Source organism: Eptesicus fuscus, chromosome 21 (assembly GCF_027574615.1).
Source record: "Eptesicus fuscus isolate TK198812 chromosome 21, DD_ASM_mEF_20220401, whole genome shotgun sequence".
Classification (NCBI taxonomy): domain Eukaryota; kingdom Metazoa; phylum Chordata; class Mammalia; order Chiroptera; family Vespertilionidae; genus Eptesicus; species Eptesicus fuscus.
The window spans coordinates 36,614,326-36,638,223 of record NC_072493.1 but is presented as its reverse complement, the minus strand read 5'-3'; the positions used below and the strand labels follow the sequence as shown (position 1 = coordinate 36,638,223).

Genomic DNA, 23,898 nt, shown 5'->3' with positions numbered 1-23,898 from the left:
GCGTTTGGGGCCACTATTCTCCCACCACAGTACGTGTGTGATGGGTGCGTGTGTGGTTTCTTTGAGGGCATGTGAGTGGATCACTTAGATGCATTCTGTTGTATGTAAATCACATGAAATAAATGTGCCTTAATAACAACATTGATCAATGCACGTGATGAGAAGTCTAGACTGCAGGGTCCATGTAGAGCTACATTGTTTAATATGCTCCACACATCACATGTAGCTCAGCACTTGAAATGTAGCTAGTGAAGGTTGAGCTGTGCTCTACGTATAAAATAGACTCTGCAATTGGAATAGATTTTATTTTTTAAAAATGTTTAGATGGTGCCCGCCAAGCTTCTCCACGGTAGAATTACTATTTTTCTCTTTATAATAAATATGTGGAGGGACTTTGAGACTATGCAAATACCTGTTACTTCTCAAACTTCAACCCATTCAGTTTAGCATCCCCTGATGGTGTCCAAAGGGTCTCAGACAGAGGGGACATTCGGGTGGTCAGAGCCCACAGCCTGAATGTTAATATTATGTCAGTTATCAAATAACTTCACCCTCTTTTCACATTATTCATTGGCATTCTACTCTTAGGAAGAGCTTTGCTCCCCTCCGTCATGCATGTATTTGCCAATTGATTGATAACGGCATGGACTACTGAATTCTTATTTCATTCAGTGCATTGTAATTCTTTGCTATAATTTCAGTTGATGCTGGAAGTGCCCTCGATTAGGCTAATGGGAACCCTTTCAAGATGGCTCCTAAGCCCTTTCCATGGGTCCCCTCATCCTCTGAGCACCTCCTTGCTTTCTGGAATAAGACGTTCCAGGCTCCCCTTGTACTTCCCCTGCCTCAGCTCTGGAACCAGCCTTTTCTTCAAGGACCTCTGGCTCCTCTTCGTGGAGACAGTATTAAAAAATCGCAATCTGAGCCAAAACCGGTTTGGTTCAGTGGATAGAGCGTTGGCCTTCGGACTGAAAGGTCCCAGGTTTGATTCCGGTCAAGGGCATGTACCTTGGTTGAGGGCACATCCCAAGTAGGGGGTGTGCAAGAGGCAGCTGATCCATGTTTCTCTCTCATCGATGTTTCTAACTCTCTATCCCTCTCTCTTCCTCTCTGTAAAAAATCAATAAAATATATTTTTTTAAAAAATCGCAATCTGAGTGCTAGGTGGGCTGATTGCTACAGGAATATTGTTGCTTCTGCCCCCTCTCAATGGACAAAGCTAGGAAATAGGTGGATGGATGTACAGAATTTTTATCCACAGTAAAATCTCATTAATAATAGGTTTCATGTTGATTACATGTTGAAACAGTAATATTTTGGATATATTGGGTCAAATAAAGTATATGTAAAATAATTTCACACATTTCTTTTGACTTACTTCTATTAAATGTGGCTCCTGGAAAATGTTAAATGACACTGTGGCTCACATAGTATTTAGATTTGAACAAGTGCTGCCTTAGAGGACAGGATGTCATAGTGGATCCAGGCTCTTTATCTCTGGCTGATGCTCCATCCTCAGAGTATTAGTACTGTCTCCCCTCATGACCAAAATATGGACGCCACAGCTCCAGCCATCACACAATCATACGACCATCCACAGAGCTGGAGAGGCAGAGACTTCAGACAGCTGTCTCTCTGTTTATTCTCCTCTTCCTCCTTTCCTTGGAGAACCCCTGACTTGTAAGTGGATTCAAGAGTGTTCCACTAAAACAACACTCTTCAACCATCCCTGCACCTGTGGCCCGAAGCTCTGGCGACACATACGCGTGGAAGTGATCTGAGCCCCTTATGAGCTGCTCCTTTAGAGGGCAGGGCCATGCCCTCCTCGTCACCTTTCTCCTTTCTTGCTGAATGGCAGGAATGAGAGCAGCCAGCTCACTGCCTTCAGTATGCTGGGACATGTTCAGTGGCTATGGAATCCTGTGCTGAGAGCTTTCTTTTTCCTTTCAGGACATTGACTTTGGTCTTCCCCTCCGGGGCTCCCTCCATGATGGGCTCTCTCCTCTGAATTTCCTACTGCTCTCGCAGCCCCAAACTCTGGTGTCTGATACCCGGAGTCAATGACTGGTTTTCTGCTTGAGTTCAAGCTGCCCCTTGCCACATGGACAGAGGCCCGTGCCCAGAGAAGAAGCCATACACACTTATTCTCACAGCCTGGTCTGTTCTTTAGAAGATGGGAGAACTCTTGTTTCTGCCTGCCTCTGGTTGCTCTCCAGTGCCTTCAAATAGTTGGGTTTTCTAAATCCGTTTGCCCAGAGTTTGTCTTTGTTATCCATGGGGAGGTTAGCCAGCACCCTCTCACCTGTCCCTGCCTGACCTTTCTCTGTGTCCTGTTCACCCTCAGGTGGGTGATTCTCACTTGGGGTCTCTCCCGGGGTCCCAGTTAGATGTCATCTGGGACCTGATGGAGCTGAGTGCTTGGGGGGCTGGGTGTCAGTGGTGGCTCACTCACATGGCTACCTGTCTGCTGGAGCAAAGCCGGGCAGTTGCTTCTCCACGTGACTCAGACTTTTCTCAGCACCACGGTCCTTGAGTAGGTGAGCTTCTTACCTGGGGCTGGCTGCCCTCAGAGCAGTGTTTAAGCGACTGGACGTGAAATCCGAAGGCTGGTTAATGGCTATGCCCAGAACTGACACTGTGTTCTATTGGTTCACGCAGTCTTGGCCAAGCCCAGATTCAAGGGGATAGTGAAAATAAGACTTCCTCTTGATGGCCGAGTGGCAGTGTCACATGGCAGCAGAGCATGTGGGAGGGAGGTATTGCTGTGATCATCGCTGGGAAATACAATTTGGGCCCAATAGACACCGCAGTTCCCTCCTTAATACTCATCATTCTAATTGTGGCTGATGCTGCGTGAGGGAGTGCGTCTGCCGAGGGCCATGGTTGCCTGGTTCCCAGAGAAATCCCAGGTGCTGACACTTGCGGAGCTTTGCTGAATGTCAGTGATGGAGGACATGCCTTCAATGGGTGTCATTCGCCGATGCCCTGAATCCTCTGCCACAGTATGACTCCTCCCCGCCCCAAGACATGCAGGAACAAGGTCCTGCTCCATCAACACGTTCGCCTAAGCGCCCCCCAGCCACCCCCCCACACCGGGAAGCTGCTCTTCCAGAAGTGGCTGTTCCACGGCAATCGGCTGTGCTCCCCCAACCCCAAAGGGGCTGCCAGGTGATTCTTCCATGAAGTGGGTTACCCAGACCGTCTGTCTCTTCTTTCCAGCAGGTCCCTGGTCCCTCTCTCCCCGTTTCTGTGTCTGTGTCTCTGTTATCTGTACCTCTGTCTGTTTCCTCGAGGCTCTCTGTCCGCCTGTCTCCCGGCCTGTCTCCCTCTGTGCCATGTGTCTCCATCTCTCCCTGTGTCTCTGTCACCCCGGCTCGCTCCTTCCTCCTGCGCCCGCCTCCGCCCCCCCCTCTACCTGTAGTCCAAGTGCCTTTTTCTTGGTGCCTCCCTGTCCCCCGGTCTCTGCCTCACCAGAACGCACCTGGTCCCTCTCCCCCAGGACATGCTCAGGGCTCTCCCTGGGCCCTGGCTCACTCACCCCTGCCAGGCTGGTCTGGCCTGGTGGGCGGCCCAGCTCCCTGCCCTTCCAGAGGGGCCCTGGGGGCAGGGTGCGGGGAGCAGGTGGACAGGGGCAGCCCCAGCAGACCTGAGGTGTGTGTCACCTGCCCATTTCAGGCATCAACATTTATGAGCCAGCACCCCCTACCGGCCCCACTCGGCAGCCCCTGGAGACGCTGGGTGAGTGCTTGGGGGCTGGGCCCCAGGGGAGGGCGCCCCACACACTGCGCTTTCTAACCCTTTGCTCCTCCACCGGGCAGGCAACTTCCGTGGGTGGTACATCAGGACTGAGCAGCTGCAGCACAACTGCAGGTGAGTGGCCGGGACCCGGCCTGCGCGGGATTCCCTCCTCCGGCCTTCCTTGCTGTGGGGCCTGGAGAAAAGGGCTTTGCCTCTCTGGGCCTCCGTTTCTTGCTCTGTAAACACAGTTAGTCACCTGCCACACACAGCACAGGCTTTGGCCAGGTCTGGCTTACACATAGTAGGTGTTCACAAGTAGCAGCTATTATTGTTCCTCTGCTGAGCCTCTTCCCCTGGGAGGAGGCGAGTCCCCAGGCCCCGAGAATCTGAGCCCCGCTTCTGGGCAGTGGGTGAGATGGTGTAAGTCAGGGGCTCAGAGTCACAGACGCTCGGGGTTGGGACCCTGGCTCTGGAGCCTCTTTGCTGCTTGAGGTTGGGCAAGGCACTTCCCTTCTTGAGCCTCGGTTTCCTCACTGCAACACAGGGTTCAGAACGCATCACCTGCCCTGGCTGGTGTGGCTCAGTGGATAGAGCATCGGCCTGCGGACTGAAGGGTCCCAGGTTTGATTCCAGTCAAGGGCACATGCAGGGGTTGCAGGCTTGATCCCCAGTAGGGGGTGTGCAAGAGGCAGCCGATCAAAGATTCTCATCTTTGATGTTTCTATCTATCTCACTCTCCCTCTCCCTCCCTCTCTGAAATCCATAAAAATATATTTTTTAAAAAGAAAGAATGCATCACCTGCTGAGAGGGAGATGGGAAGCGAGACTATAAGGTGCCCAGTGAGGGCCCGGCGCCCATATCTGCGTACCCTGGATAGGAGGGTGCTGTGATCAGGGTTCCTGCTCCCTGGGGCCAGGCTGACCTGGGAGAGGCCCAAGCACGCCAGCAGTCCCAGAGCCCGCCCCCCTGTGCCCTCCCCACAGCTGGACGGTGAAGCATCAGTGTGTGGACCTGCTGGCCGAGGGCCTGTGGGAGGAGCTTCTTGATGACGAGCAGCCAGACATCACTGTCATGGACTGGTAGGTGCCTGCACCCCGCCAGGGTGCACACGGGGCTCCCCAAAGCGCAAGCCCCGCCCACCCCGCCCTCCCCTTTGGTCTGAGCCTCCCACCAGGACCCTCCCAGCCCTGCCCACCTCTGCGGCCCCTTCTCTCTGACGCTTTCAGGTGTGAAACATGCCAGGCCCACGGCCCTTCTTGCCTCTTCAGATGCTTGTCTTTCTCAGGACGATTCGTCCTTGTCCTTCAGGAGTCAGTGACACTGGCTCCACCGGGAAGCCTTCCCCGACCAGCCCCCGCCCTGGGCCTGACTATTCCTGCTGGGCACTGCCCGCCCCCCTGGACTGTGAATCCCAACAGGGCAGGGCACGGGGCTGTCTGGGTCTGCTGTGTTGCAGGCGGGCAGCGGGCGGGGTGGGGGGGAGGGGGGCAGTGAGTGGTGCTAAATGGTGACTGGGGCAAGAAGTTGGGGTCGGGATGTTGGGGCTGAGGAGGCAGCTGAAGGCTTGCCCCCACCCCAGGTTTGAGGACAGCCGGCTGGACGTGTGTGTCTATGAGTTGCACGTCTGGCTGCTGGCAGCTGACCGACACACCACCATCGCTCAGCACCATGTGGCCCCCCGGACCTCGGGGCGGGGCCCTCCTGGCCGCTGGGTCCAGGTGAGACTCCCTGCCCCAGCTGCCAGCCCAGACCCGTCCCAGACCTCACCGGGAAGAGGGGGAGCAGGGCTCACGGGCCCTGATAGGGACTTCTTTCTACCCGCCACTGCCGCAGGTGTCCCACGTGTTCCGCCAGTACGGCCCCGGCGTGCGCTTTGTCCACTTCCTGCACAAGACGAAGAACCGCGAGGAGCCTGGGGGGCTGCGGCGCACAAGGGTGACGGACTCCTCCGTGTCCGTGCAGTTCAGGGAGTGACCGGCTGCTGGGACCCCTGGTCTCGTCCCGAACGTCGGACTCCACACGCCCCGAACCTCCGACGCCTTGGCATTTCCCCTGCTCGCTCGGGGCTCCAGGAGGGCAGGGACCCCGTCTTCCCGAGGCCGTGCTCGGCGGACAGGAGGTGCTCAATAAATCCCTGCTGACTGACCCACCGGCACCTGCGCCCAAGCGCTCCGAGTGTTGTGCCATCTCTGCTCCTTCGCTGAGTTCCCAGCCCCCTCCACACCCTCTACCCTGTGACCCTCCAGCACCTCACACCTCCTCCACCTCCCACGCCTCCCTTGACCTCTGACCCCTTCACATACCCCCAACTTATGGTCTCTTAGCATCTCCACCTACTCTTTCCCCCACATTTCTTAGCTCTCAGAATCTCCCCGAATTCTCCTCCTCCCTCCAACCCCAAGTTGTCCTTTCCCCTGAGCTGTCCTCATACCTGTCCTTCCCCCCAAGACCCTCCGTTCTCTTCTTTAGCTTCTCCTAAGGGCCCCCAAACCCAGGTATCCATCAAGGGCCTCAGCCCTGGGGGTGGGGGTGGGGATAGGTTGCAAATTCACATTTGCAGAAATATGCAAATTTGCACTAAAGTGTCTTCCATGTGTAGGGAGGGGAGGGATGAAGTATTGAACAACCCGTAAGTCCTAGGCTCTGGCCAGGTCTCAGCACAGACCCTGGCCTAGCCTGGGCTGGCCCTTGAAGGCCTCCTGCTGTCTCATGCATGAATCCGGAGTCTGGGGGTCCCTGGCAGGCCAGAGCAGCTGGGGGTCACTCAGGGAAGGGCTATGTCCCAAAGGGTCTGGGAAGCATCAGCAGCGGTACCATTGCATGCCACACCTGCTTCCTGTGGGGGGTGTTTTTGTGCGCACCCAAATCCATGGGTGTGTCCCCAGTCACAGCACTGCCCCAGGTAGGACTGGTCCTGGCATGACCCCCTGCTGTCTCCCCATCCCACCCCCATCCTGTGTGGACTTGGGTCCCGGGCACAAGCAGATGGCAGACAGGGGCAGCTTCATAAGGACTGTATTGCAGGGAAGGCAGGTGGGAAGGAAGGGAGCAGGCAGGAAGCTCTCCCCGTTTGGGACTTGGGGCCTTCAGCAGGCCCCGGGGACAAGGCCGGGAGAGGGGCTCCTCATTCTGTAGGGGCTGGAGATGAGGGACCTCTAAGGCATCAGTAGCACCTGCAACAGAATAAAAACTTATCACCAGGAAGTGCCCGGGGCTCAGAGGTCCAGGGCTTGGGGAGCTCTAGAGCCCGAGATAAGGTGTGGGCTGGGCTGGGCTCCCACTTCCGGAGCAGGGGCTCTTGGAGCTCTTGTGGGGTGGGCAGGTGTGGTGGTTCGGAGGCTACCGTGGCTCCATTTAGGGTCCCATATGTGAGCGCAGGGTGGGCTCAGGGCCTCCAAATGCTCAGAGCCTTACCAGGGCGCCTGGGACTGGGTCCTGGTGTTGAGCTGTCCCCAGAGGGTGTGGGTGGTTAGGGAGCATAAGGGCCAGACAGGGTGTCCCCAGGATTGGGTCTGGGGTCGTGAGGTCTGGGTCAGATGTAGAGTCTGGGAGGCCCGAGGCCGCTCTGAGATCTGATGATTTGGGGAGCGGGAAGGACTGGCTTTGGTTCTGGGGACTCCAAGGTGAGGGGGTGGGTGGCTCCCCATCCCCAAGCTAGGCTGGGCAGCTCAGGAGTTCGTGGCCCTCCCTGGGCAGTGCAGCTCTGGGTAGGCAGTTGGGGGCTCAGGAAGGTGGGGGGTGCTCCCTAAATGGAGAAGGTGTTGGGCCACTTCTGAGGCTGAGAATCCCAGAACTGGTCTGAGAGATCCAAGGGGCATGGGCTTAGCGGAGGGGATGCGGGTGAGAAGGGAGGGGGACCTCCAGGACTGGGTCTAGGGATTCCCAATTTGGGTCAGGGACTCAGGGGTCTGGGCAAACTGGAGCTGGGGGTGGTGGGGGCCTGGGTTCTGTGCTCTGGAAGCAGATGTGCTCAGTGGCGGGGGTGGGGGCGTGGGGGGGGCAGCAGGGCACCTGCAGTAGATGGAGGAGATGGCGTTGGACCAGTGGCCAAAGACGCCCCGGCGGTACTCTTCAAGGCGCGGGTAGACACCAGCGGTGAACTTGTGAGTTTTGCCGTCCTTGCCGCCACGGGACCACACGGTGAGCTCACAGCGCGGGGCCACCACGAGTGAGGAGATGACGTTCCTCCAGTCCGAGGGCAGGAAGGGCAGATCGGTGCCCGGCTCTATGGCCAGCTCGGCGCCTCGGCAGCAGTTCTCATAATATGGGTCGCTCTTGTCATAGACCTTGGCGCACGTCCGTGTCCCATCGGGCCTCTTGAGGTCAGCGGGTGCCGGGCAGGCGCCTCGGACACCCGGGATGGCCACCAGGGCCAGGGCCAGCAGCAGTGGGCACAGCGGGGACATGGTGACGCTGCGGGGCCGCGCCCCTGCTCGCTTTTATGCTCCTGACCGTGGGAAGGGACAAGCTGCGAGATTAGGACTCTGCGAGGGAGGGGGAGGGCGAGCAGGGAGACCTTCCTAGTCCAGGTCGCAGTCCCACAAGGAGAAATACAAGATGGACATGTTCGTATAAAACGGAGCCGCTTAGGAGTCTGTGTAGCAAGCCAAGTTACCCAGGAAGTCAATGCACAGGACTTGGGGTCGGTCACATGCAGCACAGAGGGGAGCAGGGTTAATAGGTTAGGCAGGAGGAGCTCGGAAACACTGACCAGGAATGAAGCACCCCACCCCACCCCACCCCACCTCCTTCAACAGGAGAGGCTGAGGGAGGGGGGGGGGGGCGCGGCTCGGCCTTCAGGCTGGGCAGGTCCCAAGACCTTGGGAAAGTAGAAGCTGGAGATTGGGAGAGGGGGGTGGAGGGCAGGGGGTGAGGAGGAGGGACAGGGAAGAGCCCCTTCACTCAGGAGTGGCAGATCTTGCTGACCAAGTTCAGAAACCAGAACCTGTGAAGTATGAGACAGGCCTATTGTGTAACACTTAAAGCCATTGCAGCCCGGCCAGTGTGACTCAGTGGCTGAGCGTGGGCCTATGAACCAGGAGGTCACAGTTGGATTCCAGGTCAGGGCACATGCCCGGGTGCAGGCTGGAGGGCCTGCAGAAGGCAGCCGATCAATGAATGATTCACTCTCACCATTGATGTTTCTATCTTCCCTCCCCCTTCCTGTCTGAAATCAATAGAGATATCTATTTTTAAAAGCAAAAAATGAACACTATTGCAAGGCCGCCTGGCGGGTGTGGCTCAGTTGGTTGGGGCTGGTCCAGTGCAGGGAAAGGAGCTGGTTCCATTCTCTGACAGGGCACATGTGGGGGAGGGGGGAGGAAACTGTGGGGTTGTAGGTTCAATCCCCTGTAGGGGGCATGCAGGAGGCGCCAATCTATGTTTGCTCTCACATCTATGTTTCTCTTTCTCCCTTTTCCTTCTTCTCTCTCTAGAAAATCAATTTTAAAAACACACCACACCGCACATTGCAAGGCAATGTGCAAAGGCTTGGGGAAAATAGCTAGAAAGGTAAAGAGCCCTAGCTGGTTTGGCTCGGTGGATAGAGCGTCGGCCTGAGGACTGAAGGGTCCCAGGTTCGATTCCGGTCAAGGGCACATGCCTTGGTTGTGGGCTCAGTCCCCAGTGTGGGGCGTGCAGAGGGCAGCCAATCAATGATTCTCTCTCAACATTGATGTTTCTATCTCTCTCTCCCTCTCCCTTTCTCTCTGAAATCAATAAAAAAATATTTTTTAAAAAAGGTAAAGAGTGCTTACAAATTGACAAGGTATCAAACAGCCCCCTTAACCCAAGAAGGATAAGCCTGGGAGGGGGCGGGAGGGCAGAGAGTTCGATTTCCCATGAGGTTGGAGATCTTGATCTATAACATAAATAGGATCTATCCAATTGTATAAAAATCTTAAACTTGTATAACAACAAACAAACAAAAACAAAAGTGTAATGCAAGAGAGGAGACAATTCTTGTAATACACAATGAGGGCTTACCAGTCAGCACATTTTGCTGAAAATAGTTCCCTCGCCTTTTGTGTAGACAGGGGAGTTTTTTCCAGGAAGGATGGTCCCATCATACTTCTGGCACCAGCGCATGGCCTCCTCTTTGCTGGCTCGTGTTGGGCCCCAGTGTAGCCTGTCCTTGTTTCTTGCCTGCGATGCTGAAACCTGGCCTGCCCAGCAGCTTATAAGCCAAAGGAAAAGGTAGGGAGCAGGACAGGAAGGGGAGGGAGCCTGGGATCTCAGGCTGGGGCAGGGCCCCGGGCCCCGGGAGCCTGGCCCAGGCCCTTCAGAGGCTCTCTGACATTCCTGGTCTCCTGCCAGAGAAGAGCAGAGTGAAGGGTGGGTGAAATGCTCAGACAATAGTTCAAACCTGTGGTTCTGTGGGTGAGTGCAAGTCTGGGCCTCAGTTTCCTCATCTGTAAAATGGTAATCGTTCTTCCTACGCTATAGGACTGTTGTGAAGACTTTAAGGGATAATGGGAAGTTCAAGAGTGAAAGGAGCAGCCTGGCACCAAATCCCAGCTCCTTCACGAGCCTCCGCACATGCTTCCATCTCGGGGCCCCGTGGAGGCAATGGTGGTACCCACCTCAGAGCGCTGGTGTGAGGAGTCAGGGGACCAATGCACATAACAGCACTTACCGCCGGGCCCACCAAGTGCCATAGGAGCATGTGGCGTCATCACTGTCATGAAAGCCTGGCGCACACTAAGGCCTCGATAAATGTAAAACAGCACAACATGACCCCGACGGTGATTAGCTATTATCCAGCCACTCAGCTAAGACTCCCTCCCTACTGGCCTCCTCAGATGCTGTCTGCCACCTTGGCCAGGGTAATGCAGTGATTAAAAGCCAAAGGCTGGGACACAGAAGTGGGTTCAAGTTTTGACTCTGTCACCCTGCTGAGTAGCATTGCTTGCTGAGTGACATTGTGAACTCACCTCTCTGAGCTTCAGTTTCCTCCTACCTTCAATAGGGTAATAGAAAATGATACTAGAAATAGAATATGATCACATAAAATTACTTTCTATTAAAGTAATTTATAACTAATATAATAAGATATTCATAAACATGAATAATCCACATAATTGTTATTTATAAATGTAACATTAAAAAGTACTTAATATGTAATATTGAATAAGATAACAGCATAAATTCTATATAATAAAAGCCTAAAACAGTGGTTGGCAAACTCATTAGTCAACAGAGCGGCAAACCGCAGCTCAGGAGCCACATGTGGCTCGCGAGCCACAGTTTGCCGACCACTGGCCTAAAATGCTAAGTGTCTAGTCGTCCGGTTGGGCTTTCAACCAATCAAAGTATAATATGCTAATGATATGTTAAGGCTGCTCAACCGCTCACTATAACATGCACTGACCACTAGGGGGCCAACAGGCAACTGGTTGACCAGTCGCTATGAGGTGCACTGACCACCAGGGGACAGACGCTCCGATCTGTAGTTTAGCTTGCTAATGGGTTCCAGCCAATTGGGACTGAGCAAGAGGGGCTGGACATGCCCTGGAGCGCTCCCTGGCTAGCCAACTTCCCAAGTCCCTCCCTGGCCCCGATCGTGCACCAGTGGGGTCCCTCGGCCTGACATGCGCCTTCTCACAGTCCAGGCTGAGGGACCCCCCCACCCACGGCATGAATTTCATGCACTAGGCCTCTAGTATAAATATATAAAGCATGAAATATAGTGCCCAGCACATGGTAGTTGCTTAATAAATAGGAGCTATTGCCCTAGCCAGTTATGCTCAGTGGATAGAGCGTTGGCCTGCGGACTGAAGAGTTCGATTTCGTTCAGGGCACATGCCTGAGTTTCGGGCTCGATCCCTAGTAGGGAGTGTGCAGGAGGCAGCCGATCAATGATTCTCTCTCGTCATTGATGTTTCTATCTCTCTCTCCCTCGCCCTTCTTCTCTGAAATCAATAAAAATATATTTAATAAACAAATAAATAGGAGCTATTATGAGTATTCTTATAATGATTTTGAGACCCTGGACCTGCCCCAGACCAGATCTGGATCCTTCTCCCTCTTTTCCTTCCAGGACCCTGTGAAATCTAATCTCCAGCTGCTAACTTCCCAGGGTCCTTGACCTCATGGACACAGAAGCCCCACCCTCCCAACTCTGCAGGGGCCCAGACTCAGGGATGGAGACGTAGTAAGTGCAGCTCGCTTGGACCTTGGACGCAGTTACCTGGAGTTCCACCTGCCCAGGAGGGCCATGGGCTCAGACAGATGGCGACGTGGGTCAGCCAGCAGACCCGGAGAGGGAGGCAGACCCAGGGACAGGAACACAGGACCCATTGGGCCACAGCAGATCACAGCATCCCCAATCCAGGCACACACACATGGGCAGGGGGAGGGACACTCCTTCACAGTCAGCGACTGATGGCCACCAAATCTCATTGGTGACTACGCATTGAGTGTAGGCACATGCTCAATACACAGTCCCAGAGAAACACAGTCCCAGACCATGTCCCCCTACAGAAACACACAGCCACCATCCCCTACAAGCCCCAGTCCCAACCACTCCTCCCCTACACCCCATGAAATCTCAAACTCGGTAACACACTGACATGTCCATGTGAGGACACGCACAGCATGTTCATCCCAAAGCAATTTCCTTGCTGCTTATTAGCACAAATGGGACAAATCATAGAAAAATAAATAACTCCAGTTTACACATTTTTTTCTTCGAGTGGAAGAATGCCTGCCCTTGACCAACCCATGAGCTCTTGAGAAAGTCAGATGGTCAATCAATACATTTGAACACAATATAAACAGAAGTATAACAGAGGTATTGCAAAGGACTCTGGGAATGCAGTGGGAAGAATACCTGGGTTTGGGTTTTGTTTTTATCCCCTGATATATTTTGATTCATATAATAAGAAAAAAAATCCTTGATTTGACATTTTTCACCAGACCATAAAAAAGGAGATTGGTGTCTGTGAAATTGCCACTAGAAGTAAAAAGAAAGTAGTGGTCTCAATCAGGGTAGTACCTGAGCATAAACATTATAGGTGGCACACAATTTAAAGGAAAATGCTGAGTGCTGCATAAATATAGGAAAATATTCAGATCAATGCTTAAGTTCAAGACAGTCTCTTCAATAAGTAGTGTCTGGAAAATTGGACAGATACATGAAAAAAAAAAAGAAAAAAGAAAGAAAGAAAGGAAGAAAAGAAACTAGACCGCCAACTTACGCCATACAGAAGAATAAACTCAAAATGGATATAAGACATGAAACCATAAAAATCCTAGAAGAAACCATAGGCAGCAAAATCTCAGATATCTCTCATAGCAATATGTTTATGGATACATCTCCTAGGGCAAAGGACACTAAGGAGAAAATAAACAAATGGGACTACATCAAAATAAAAAGCTCCTGCACAGCAAAAGAAACCATCAACAAAACATAAAGGGAGCCTAATGTAAGGGAGAACATATTTGGCAATGATACACCTGATAAAGGTTTAATATCCAAAATATATAAGGAACTCATACAACTTAACAAAAGGAAGACAGACAATCCAATTAAAAAATGGGCAAAGGACCTAAATAGACACTTCTCCAAAGTGGACATTTAGATGACTAAGAGACAAATGAAAAAATGCTCAAAGTGACTGATCATCAGTGAGATGCAAATCAAAATGTGAATGAGGCTACTGTCAGAATGGCTACTGTCAACAAATCAACAAACAACAAGTGCTGGCGAGGATGTGGAGAAAAGGGAACCCTAGTGCACTGCTGGTGGGAACACAGACTGGTGCAGCCACTATGGAAAACAGTATGGCGTTTCCTCAAAAAATTAAATATGAACCCTATTTGACCCAGTATTTCCACTTCTAGGAATATATCCTAAGAAACCAGAAACACCAATCAGAAAGAATGTATGCACCCCTATGTCCATAGCAGCACAATTTACAATAGCTAAGATCTGGAAACAGCCCAAGTGCCTATCAGTAGACGAGTGGATAAAAAAGCTGTGGTATATTTACACTATGGATTACTATGCAGCAGTAAAAAAGAAGGATCTCTTACCCTTTGAGACAGCATGGAGGGACCTGGAGAGTATTACGCTAAGTGAAATAAGCCAGTCAGAGAAAGACAAGTATCACATGATCTCACTGATATGTGGAATGTAATGAACAAAATAAACTGATGAACAAAATAGATCCAGAGACATAGAACCATAGAACAGACTGTGGAACTTCAGAGGGAAGGCAGGGGAGAGTGGGTGGGTGGGAAGAGATCAACCAAAGAACATGGATGCATAAATGCATACCTTATGGACACGGACAATAGGGGGATGAAGGCCTGGGGAGGGGGAAGAGGAGGGGGTGGCCTACAAGGGGCCAATGGGGGGGGGGAAGGGGACATATGTAATTCTTTCAACAATAAAGATTTAATTTAAAAAAAAGAAAAACATTCCTGTCTGGCATGGGTCAGTGGTTGGAGCGTTGGCCTGCAGACCAAAGGGTCGCTGGTTCCATTCCTGATCAAGGACATGTACCTGGGTTGCAGGTTGTTCCCTGCCATGAGTGCAGGTTGTTCCCAGTGAGAGTGCATGCAGGACCAGTTGATGTTTCTCTCACATCAATGTTTCTCTCTCTCTCTCTCTCTCTCTCTCTCTCTCCTTGCCCCCCCCCCCTTCCACTCTCTCTAAAACATCAGTGGAAAATATCCTCAGGTGAGGATTAACATCAACAAAAAAATTAAAACAACACTATAGAAACTCCATTTTAAACAACTCCCCATTTTCCCCTCCCCCAGACTCTGGTAATTACCCTTCTACTTTCTGTTTCTATAAATTTTGAGTATTTTAGATACCTCATGTAACTAGAATCATACCATATTTGCTTTAAAAAGTAGTAGTAGTGAAAATAATGACTGTGACAACAATAAAAAGAATGCCAAGGACAGCTACCACCTTTTGAGCCCCTACTATGTCCTTGATTCTCTGCCAAAGGCAGAGAACACATGTTCTCATTTACTTTTCACAGACACAAATGGATGGTGACAATGAACCCATCAGTTAAAACAGGCTGCGTTTTGCCACAGTAACAAATAAACCTGCAGGGGTTGATTTGTTTTTCCCCACCACGTGCTCATCACAGGTCAGTTTTGGGTTCTGCTTGTCCTTGTCCTAGGTCAGGTTGACAGAGCAGCCAACACATGGATCCTTGTCTGTCTGTGGTCATGGGAAAAAGTAAGTGAAGCCTGCACTGGCGTTGAAAGCTTTGGCCCAGGAGTGATGTAATACCACTGACATTGTAGGGGGAACAAACGCAAACTTGACATCTATATACTAGAGGCCCGGTGCACGAAATTCGTGCACGGGTGTGTGTGTGTGTGTGTGTGTGTGTGTGTGTGTGTGTGTGTGTGTCCCTCAGCCCAGCATGCACCCTCTCCAATCTGAGACCCCTCAAGGGATGTCCAACTGCCCATTTAATCATTTTATTTATTTTATTTTGTTTATTGCCTCTCTTCCCAACTGTAATGCATGCTGTGGAGAGAAGTGAGGCAGACAAGGAGAATTGAGTAAGGTAGGAGCAATTTTTATTTTTAAAAGATATTTTTATTGATTTCAGAGAGGAAGAGAGAGGGAGAGAGAGATAGAAACATCAGTGATGAGAGAGAATCATCGGTCAGCTGCCTCCTGCATGCCCCACACTGGGGATTGAACCTGCAACCTGGGCATGTGCCCTGACCAGGAATCAAACGGTGACCTTCTGGTACTTAGGTCGATGCTCAACCACTGAGCCATGCCAGCTGGGCAAGGGTAAGAGCAATTTTGAATGCAGTGGTCAGAGGGGTCTTAAGAAGAAACATTTGCCTGGCTGGCATGGCTCATTGGTTCAGCCATTGACCTATAAACCTGGAGGTCACAGTTCGATTCCTGGTCAGGGCACATGCCGGGTTGTGGGCTCAATCTCCAGTGGGGGGAGTGCAAGAGGCAGCCAATCGATGATTCTCTCTCATCATTGATGTTTATATTTCCCTCTCCCTCTTCCTTCCTCTCGAAATCAATAAAATTGTATTTTACAAAAAGAAGAAACATTTGAGCCAAGACTCGAGGAGAGGAAGGAGGGAGCTATGGTGATACTGCGGGGGAGAGCACTCCAGACCGAGGGAACAGCCAGTGCAAAGGCGTATTGGAGGAATGGCAAGGAGTTTGTGTGGCATAAACCAGGAGGTCATAGTTCAATTCCCTGTCAGGTCATATGCCTGGGTTGCAGGCTCGATCCCCAGTGTGAGGTCTGTAGGAGGCAGCTGACCAATGATTCTCTCATCATTGATGTTTCTGTGTGTCTCTCTCCCTTCTTCTCTGAAATCAATAAAATTATTTTATTTTTTAAAAATATTTTTATTTATGTTATGTGATGGTCATTCATTCTTTCAATAAATATCGACTGAGCACCTACCATGTGCCAGCACTGTTTTGGGTGCTGGGAACATAGAGGTGACAGACAAGAATCCCTGTCCGGATGGGGGGAAAGTAGAGCAGAGTAAGGGATATGAGGACATCCAGGGCGTTGCAATTTTTAATGAGATATTAGTATGGGCTAAGTTTTCTAGGGGTCTTCTGGGGAATATTTCCCTCAGTGAAAAAAAAAAGACACATGGTAAGATGCTGTCTCTTTTCTTCCTTTGGACGTTGCCAAGAGGATATAATGTCTGGAACTCCTGTAGCCACCTTGTGATCATGAGGAGATCTAACTTGAGGAGGAGGCTGAAATGCTGAGAATGGCCAGGTTGAAAGATGGGAAGGATCTGGATTATTGGTAGCATTAATGTGATTTCCTAAATTAGCCAACTTCTGATCTATCTCACCCTTAGGCTTCTTGTTGAGATGATAAATTCCTGGTTTAATCAAGTTGAGTTGGTATTTTCCATTGTTTAAGGAAAAAAAAATCCCTGATAAACATATTTTACACACAGTAGGATAGTTCTATTTGTTTTAAAACCATATATGATGTGTGACAACATTTCATTTTTCAAAAATCTGCAAGTGCTGGAATTAGCTGGCATCCACCAAAGTCCCAGGGATGGAAGAAACCACCCTCCTCTAGTCTAGCAGACAGTGGTGTTCAGAACCATGGAGAGCATCCCACTGGTACTGCCTTCTCCGCCCTGTACAGTAGCCCTTTTCAGGGGGGTTCCCACTAGCTAGTTCCTTTATACAGACCATTATTCAGAGGATGGCAAACAAACCTTTAAGGTGGTCCAGTTTGGATCTGAACTTGAGTTGGTTTCTATGCACAATAATGAAGCTAATTTGTCCTTGTCTTTAAAATCAGAGTTGAAGATATGAATTTAGGATGTGCTCAACTACTTATCATTCTAGATATCTTCTTTCCTTCAGAAGTGAGGAGTCCAAATCTTTGCTCTGTTGACCTCCGGCTTGGTTATGTCACTTGCTTGGGCCAATGAAATAGGGGTGGGAGGTCAAGCGGTGCCTATCGTTTCTCAGCAGAGTAAGGGCCAGTGCACAGTCCACTGTGTGCGCTTATTTATACTCTAAGACCAGAAATATCCAAGGGCTGCCCCTTCATCTTGGATCTCATGAGGAGCTGATACTCGGCCTACCCAAGATGGTCATTGCATGATTGAGCAATAGCCCTTTGTTGTTATAAGCCACTGAAATTTAAGGGCCATTTGTTACTATAGCATAATCCAGTCTAAGAGGACTGATACAAGGGTAATCATCGAGAAGGTGGCTGGTCTCCAGCTCCAGGTTATGCCCAGGGAGTCTGAGATGACCCCAGAGAGAAGTAAAAAGGGAAGAGAAACAAGAGTTCAGGACAGAACCCGGAGAAGCTCCAGTACTTACGAAGCAGAAAGAAGAAAGAACCAGAAAATGTGACTGAGAAGCAGCAGCTAGAAGTTAAAGAAAGACAAGAAGAGTGTGATATCACATAAATCAGTGTGAGAGACAGCTACAAGAAGGAGTTGATGAGGAATGGGTTAGATGCTGCTGAGAGGTCTTCTGGGATAAGAACTGGAGAAGCAGTCACAGGGTTTAGCTATGAAGAGACTGTTGGTGTTGAGTGGAGCTCTGGGGGCAGAAACCAGCAGCCAGGGCTGTGAAGACTGGAGTGGGTGAGGAAACGGGGCCAGCGGAAAGGAGAGATGGAGAAATAGTAGCAGGAGAAAAGAGTCTGGATGAAGAACGGGGTGGTATAAAGGGGGAGACTGCTAATGGGCAGGTACTTGTAGAAAGGAAGTTTTGAAAAATAGAGAGTAAGAGAGGGGTAATTGATGGAGGAATGACATACTAGGGACCATGATCAGGCACTGGCCCTAGTCAGGAAGGAAGGCAGCTCACCCACGGTGACAGGGGAGCAGGTGCAGGGTGGGTACAGGGAGGAGAGCAGCGTCGATGGTGAGGAATCTCTGCCTGGCAGCATGTGTGAGGGAAGAGGACAAAGTAATTTCTCTGGAGACAGAGAGGATGTGGCGGTGACATGGCTATGAGGAAGCAGAGCAGATTTGAAAGACCTGTAGTGAAACTTTCAAAAAAACAGAGGTTTGGAGAAATAGTGATGTCACAGAGATGAGGTTCGGTGGAAGTGCCTGGTTCCCTGAGATGCAGCCCCGGATTATCCATCTTCTCATCCCCCCTCCTATGGATACTGACTATGTGGACACCAATGACAGCCCCAGGTAATGGTCGAGGCAGAACAGCCCATGCAGCCAGAATTCTTCAACTTCAAGGGAAAGTTGCCTTTCATTTCCAGGTGTATCACTAGTAATGTTTTTGGCTGCAAATAACAGAAAGTCCTAACTCCACTAGCTTAAAATTGAGGTAAATTTATTACCTCACACAAAAATTAGCAATGAACACAGACACAGAGATCCTTAACAAAATATTAACACATAGAATTCAGCAATAAATCAAAAGAAGTATACACCATGTCCAAATGGAGGTCATTCCAAAATGCACTCACATGCCCTCGAAGAAACCACACACGCACCCATCACACACGTACTGTGGTGGGAGAATAGTGGCCCCAAACGCCCAGCCGAATCCCTGGAACTGTGAATCCCTTATGTGACCTGGCAAAAGGACCTCGCACCCCACGCGACCCCATCCCACCCCACCCCACCCCACCCGGCCCGTGACTGAGCTTTATAGATGTTAAAAGAGAGAGGTTGTCCTGGATGATCCGTGAGCCCCGTCTAAACGCCGAGTCCGTGAAAGCAGAGCACTTTCTCCAGCTGGAGGCAGAAGGGAACGTGGCGGAAGGAGCACGTGCCACACAGACCCTGGAGGACCTCAGGGCACCGCCCTCTGCAGAACCGTCCCCGCTGCCAGGGGACGCGCTGTCCGCTCCGGAGAAGTCCCCGCGCTCCCTGGCGCACTCAGCGCAGGCCATCGAGGTGAGGCCGGCGGGCGGCCGCAGAGTCTCCTGAGCTCCAGCGCCCACGGGCTGCAGACCTGCCTGGACCAAAGGGCAGCACGGAGCCCCGACCTAAGCCGCCGCCTGCAGGGCCGCGGTCCCGCCTCGCAAGGCCCCGAGCGCGCCGGAGCTCAGAGGCAAGGCCCCGAGCGCGCCGCCAGCTTCAGGTCCCACGTGAGCAGGCGCACGAGGTTGAAGATGATGGTGCTTCATGGCACCCAGGCGAGTCCTGGAACCCGGGAAGGAAGCGAAGCGGGGCTGAGGCAGCGATTTCCTCGTCAAGGGCTCCTGGGTCCCGGCCGCTCCACCACACGCGACCCCGCCCCACCCCACCCCACCCCACCCGGCCCTGCCGTCTACCCGCTCCGCGCCCGCCACTCACAGCTCTCCGCCTGTGGGGGCGCCTCCTGGGTGCCCGCAGGGCCTTCCTCGAGGAGCCGGGCCGCGCCAGCTCGAGCTGGAGGGGGCACAGGAGGTAAACGGAGGAGGCGAAGGGACCCATCTCCCACCACCCAGCCCACGAGCCTCCCAGCCCAGCCCCGCGGACACCAGCGGGACGCGAATCGTGTCTGGACGGGTTGGGGCTCCGCGAGAACCCAGCTGTGGGGCGGGAGAGCGCAGAGCAGGCCGGCGCGGGTGGAGGGCCGGGCGCCGGGGACACTCACGCAGGCCACCACGTCCCTCGTCGCGGACGCCAGCAGCTCCAGGGTTGGGGCGACGCCGGGAAACAGCTCGGGGCTGGGCAGGCTGCTCAGCACGGCCTGGGCGTCCGAGAGGCCCCGGGCCACCAGGCGGAGCCCTGCGCACGACTGCGGGGACCCGGCGCTTTAGCGACGGCGCGACCGCGCGACCGCGGCCCTGCCCTCCCGCCCCCACGCCGCCCCGCGGGCCTCACCCAGGGCAGCGGGGGACCCCTCCGTGGGCGGAAGGAGCAGTTCCGCGGCCTCCAGCTCAGCGTCTCTTCCTCCTGGCGGGACAATGGTGGGGCTGAGGCTGCGCCCCTCGCCTGTGCCCTGAGGCGCGGGGAGCTCGGGGATTCCTGCCCGGAACCGACTGAATGGGCCGGGATGGTCGTGCGTGTTGTGCACGGAACCACGGAGCTCGCCGGGGACGGAAAGGGGAATGAAACGCACCCCTTGCGGAGCGCCGCACCCCGACGTGAGCCGGGTCCGCCTGGGGGCGCCCTTTTGTGAATGGCAGGAAGGTGCTTTCTGCGCTTAGGGTGCCTCTGGTCAGAATTCAGACCCTGAGATCCCAGATGCGCCTGCGTGACGCCAGGATGCCGGGCCCCTCGGGATGGGGACCAGGATCCCGACCCTGGCAGGACCGGCGTCCCCTGGACTGGGGTCTGGGCATCACTCACGTAGTGGTCCCTCAGCGCCCTGACCGCCTCCAGCGCCCTGGGGTCCAACCAGCGGTAGTGAGAGAGGGAGCAGCGCCTGGGTCCAGTCACAGCGGGGTCCGCCACCACGTTCACTGTCACCAAGACCCACAGCCCCACGGACACGGCGGCTGCACCACTGGGCCTCATCTCTGCTCCTGCACAAGCCAGGGACGTCGGGGAGTCTGAGGGGAAGGCCCGGGCCGGCCCCTGCCTCCTGTTACACTGGCAGGGGACGGATGGCAGGGGGCTGGCTGGGCGCACCCACAGCGGGAGAGAGAGGCTGCGGGCCCTGAGCGCCCTCCTACCCTCAGCCTCTCTCCCCTCACTGCTCACCTGCAATGTGGCCTCCGTGCTGGAGCTGGGCTTGCCTTCCACCGTCCCTGCCAGCTGACCAGAGTGTTGTCCACTGTGACAGCGGTGTCTGCCCCTCCATGGCCGCTTTTATGCGCCTGGCTGAGGGATGGTGAGCGGCTGGGCTTCCCCGTTCAGGGTAAGTTTTCGGAACATCAGGGCTGGACGCTGGCCCAGTGGGATGCTGGCTTAGGCCTGAGGACTTTGCCTGCCTGTCCCTGGTGCCAGCAATGGCTCTGCCCTAACTAGCAACTACTTGTTTCTTCTTTCTGGACATCTGTTTGTCTTTTCCGCCCGTGTTTGTTTTTCTTTTGCACTCTAGGAATGAACCACAAATACACGGTTTCCTTATCTTCCAAGGTACCTTGGCAGAGGTGACCATACAAGGATCCGCCTGGAGTTGGTACGGGGGTTTCCAGCCTCTCTCTTTCATTACATTTCTGCCTGTCTCTTTCTGTTTTCTATCTTTCTTTGTCAGCATGATCACCCCCTTCTGTTATTTCCTCATCTAGGTTTTTTACAAACTCTCTCTTGTGTCCATAGTTTGTTATTAAATTGCTAGAGGCCCATTAAGAGACTGAGCATAACAATTAGCCTCCAGGCAGAAATAATTGCCCCATCCTATTGGAAAACCTCTTACCCCACCTGTGGACAATTGCCTGAGGCTACTCCAACTGAATTCAATCTGTTTGCAGGCAGAGGGAGGTCTGGAGGCTTTGAGTCTTTGCCTGATCTAATTAGTCAGTAACAGTGTTTGGTTCCCCACTGCAGACACCACCCCAGACTGTGCAGCGAGGCTAACACCAGCAGGACCCTAAGCATCTTCAGCTCACACCTGCAGGACCAGCTCCATGGGGTAAGGGAGTACAGCTCAGAAAAAAGACAATCAAGGTATGAGACTCAAAGCAGACTCAGCCTCTGACCTAAGGAGTCCCCAACCATTGAATTACTAGGGGCTTCAACCTCTTGGACCTCAATAAGATTGCCCAGGGCCAGTAAGGAACAGTGACTCACATTCATGTGCACTAGACAAGTCCCAGGAGGACCAGGATAGAGATACACAAAGGGATCAGATTCAACAACATCAGAGCAAAATTCAGCGAGCCCCACAAATAGCAGACCCAAAACACCTATATAAGAGCTGGCACAATGACATTGGGGTTGAACCTCATTGGCAGCAAGTTGGAGGGGAAATCCCTCCCACGAATGGGACTTCAACAACCACGTCCCAATTACAACAGGATAGCCCAAATAATGCACAAAGGGACATTCCTAGAGCATCCAGCTCAGGTGAATAAAGAGACTGCCCCCCTATATCCCTCAAGACACTTTCTACATAAGGCCATCCCACAAAGACTGGGAGGCATAACAGTTCTATCTAATACATAGAAGCAAAGACAAAGAGACAGCTAAAATACCCCATGGAGATGGTCCTGCGGAGACAAAGAGACAATGTGCTATTCAGACGTTGTTCCACACGAATTAAAGGGCCCAAATGAGAGAAAAGAAGGCATCTCCAGAAAAAAAAACTAAATGTAATGGAGGCAAGCAACTTATCAGACATAGAGTTCAAAGCAATGGTTATAAAGATGCTTAACCCTTTGCACTCGCTTGCTTTTTTCTCGATTCCTTTACTCTAATGCTAACCGTGTTGAGTCACACTCGACATCCGAGTGCAAAAGGTTAAGGAACTTAGTACAAATCACAACAGCATGAAAAGGGAAATAGAGGCCATGAACAAGAACCAGACAGAAATTAAAATGATATATTTGGCATCAAGAACACACTGGAAGGTATTAAAAGTAGATTGGATGAAGTAGAGGACTGAATCAGTGATTTGGAATACAAGGTAGAAATAAATACTCAATTAGAACAGCAAATATAAAAAAGAATTAAAAAGCAGGAAGATTGCTTAAGGGATGTCAGGGACAACATGAAATGTAACACCCACATTATAGGAATACCAGAAGGAGAAGAGTGTAAGCAAGGAACAGAGAACCTATGTAAAGAAATAATTACAGAAAACTTCCCCAACCTGGTGAAGGAAAATGTCACACAAGTTCAGGAGGCACAGAGATTCCCAGTCAAGATGAACCCAAAGAGACTCACACCTAAACACATCATAATTAAAATGGCAAATGTTAAAGACAAAGAAACAATCTTAAAGGCAGCAAAAGAGAGACAGAAAATAACCTACAAAGGAGTTCCTATTAGAATGCCAGCTGACTTCTCAATAGAAGCACTTCACCCAGAAGGGAGTGGCATGAAGTACTGAACGTAATGAAAAGCAAGGGCCTAAGTCCAAGACTACTATATCCAGCAATGCTATCATTTAAAATTGAAGGTGAAATAAAAAGCTATCTAGACATGGAATCAAAACATTTAGCATTTTATAGTTTTCAAACTAAATGTACATATGTAAAGGATATATACACTGAGTGGCCAGATTATTATGACCACCCCATCAGTACTTCGTTGGGCCACCTTTTGCCTTCAATACTGCGGCGATTCTTCTTGGCATTGACTCCACGAGATGTTGAAAGGTGATGCGAGGAATCTGACACCGTGCCTGATGAATAGCACTGTCCAGTTCTGTGAAATTTGATGGTTGTGGAACCAGCTGCCTGATGGCTCTTTTAACTTCGTCCCACAAATGCTCAATTGGATTGAGATCTGGTGATTGTGGGGGCCACCTAAGCAAGGTAAAGTCTCCCTCGTGTTCTTGAAACCACTCCTGCACAATATGAGCACCATGGCATGGTGCATTGTCTTGTTGGAAGAAGCCATCTCCATTGGGATACACCATCAACATGATAGGATGAACTTGATCAGCAATAATACTTAGGTATGTTGTGCTATTCAGATGTTGTTCCACATGAATTAAAGGGCCCAAATCATGCCAGGAAGACATGCCCCAAACCATAACACTGCCCCCACCAGCTTGAAGGGTTGTACTCATGCATGTGGGGTGCATGCTTTCATGCTGTTTCCGCGAAATTCTCACTCTGCCATCTGCATGATGCAAC

At 51.8% G+C, this 23,898-nt stretch overlaps 4 protein-coding genes across 4 annotated transcripts in view; 2 read left to right on the top strand and 2 right to left on the bottom strand.

Moving 5' to 3' along the window:
- LRFN1 (leucine rich repeat and fibronectin type III domain containing 1) overlaps positions 1-5,366 on the top strand; it is a 65,388-nt gene extending 60,022 nt beyond the window's left edge. The window contains exon 3 of the transcript XR_008554977.1: positions 5,319-5,366. The gene's annotated coding sequence lies outside the window, so the exon portion shown is untranslated. The remainder of the gene's footprint in view (positions 1-5,318) is intronic.
- On the top strand, positions 2,744-5,887 carry LOC129147778 (F-box only protein 50-like). The gene is made up of 6 exons (XM_054711119.1): positions 2,744-2,756; positions 3,676-3,738; positions 3,819-3,870; positions 4,723-4,818; positions 5,319-5,457; positions 5,573-5,887. The coding sequence occupies exons 1-6, from the start codon at positions 2,744-2,746 to the stop codon at positions 5,711-5,713; spliced, it is 504 nt and encodes a 167-aa protein (XP_054567094.1). The 3' UTR covers positions 5,714-5,887.
- A 1,724-nt stretch (positions 5,888-7,611) lies between these two features.
- LOC103284707 (syncollin) lies at positions 7,612-8,145 on the bottom strand. The gene has a single exon (XM_008140038.3). The coding sequence runs from the start codon at positions 8,143-8,145 to the stop codon at positions 7,612-7,614; it is 534 nt and encodes a 177-aa protein (XP_008138260.2).
- An 11,155-nt stretch (positions 8,146-19,300) lies between these two features.
- Positions 19,301-20,668, bottom strand: LOC129147825 (interferon lambda-4-like). The gene is made up of 5 exons (XM_054711362.1): positions 20,501-20,668; positions 20,033-20,104; positions 19,803-19,946; positions 19,520-19,594; positions 19,301-19,366 (listed from the first exon to the last, which is right to left on the bottom strand). Exons 1-5 carry the CDS (start codon positions 20,666-20,668, stop codon positions 19,301-19,303), a joined length of 525 nt encoding a protein of 174 aa, XP_054567337.1.
- Positions 20,669-23,898: the final 3,230 nt, after the last annotated feature.

Coding starts and splice junctions, on each gene's coding strand:
- LOC103284707 (XM_008140038.3), bottom strand. CDS start 8,145: ATGTCCCCGCTGTGCCCACTGCTGCTGGCCCTGGCCCTGGTGGCCATC.
- LOC129147778 (XM_054711119.1), top strand. Junction 3,871..4,722: donor CAGCTGCAGCACAACTGCAG/GTGAGTGGCCGG, acceptor CCCTCCCCACAG/CTGGACGGTGAAGCATCAGT. Junction 5,458..5,572: donor CTCCTGGCCGCTGGGTCCAG/GTGAGACTCCCT, acceptor CCACTGCCGCAG/GTGTCCCACGTGTTCCGCCA.
- LOC129147825 (XM_054711362.1), bottom strand. CDS start 20,668: ATGAGGCCCAGTGGTGCAGCCGCCGTGTCCGTGGGGCTGTGGGTCTTG. Junction 19,947..20,032: donor GGGGTCCCCCGCTGCCCTGG/GTGAGGCCCGCG, acceptor GGGTCCCCGCAG/TCGTGCGCAGGGCTCCGCCT. Junction 19,595..19,802: donor CGAGGGACGTGGTGGCCTGC/GTGAGTGTCCCC, acceptor TGCCCCCTCCAG/CTCGAGCTGGCGCGGCCCGG.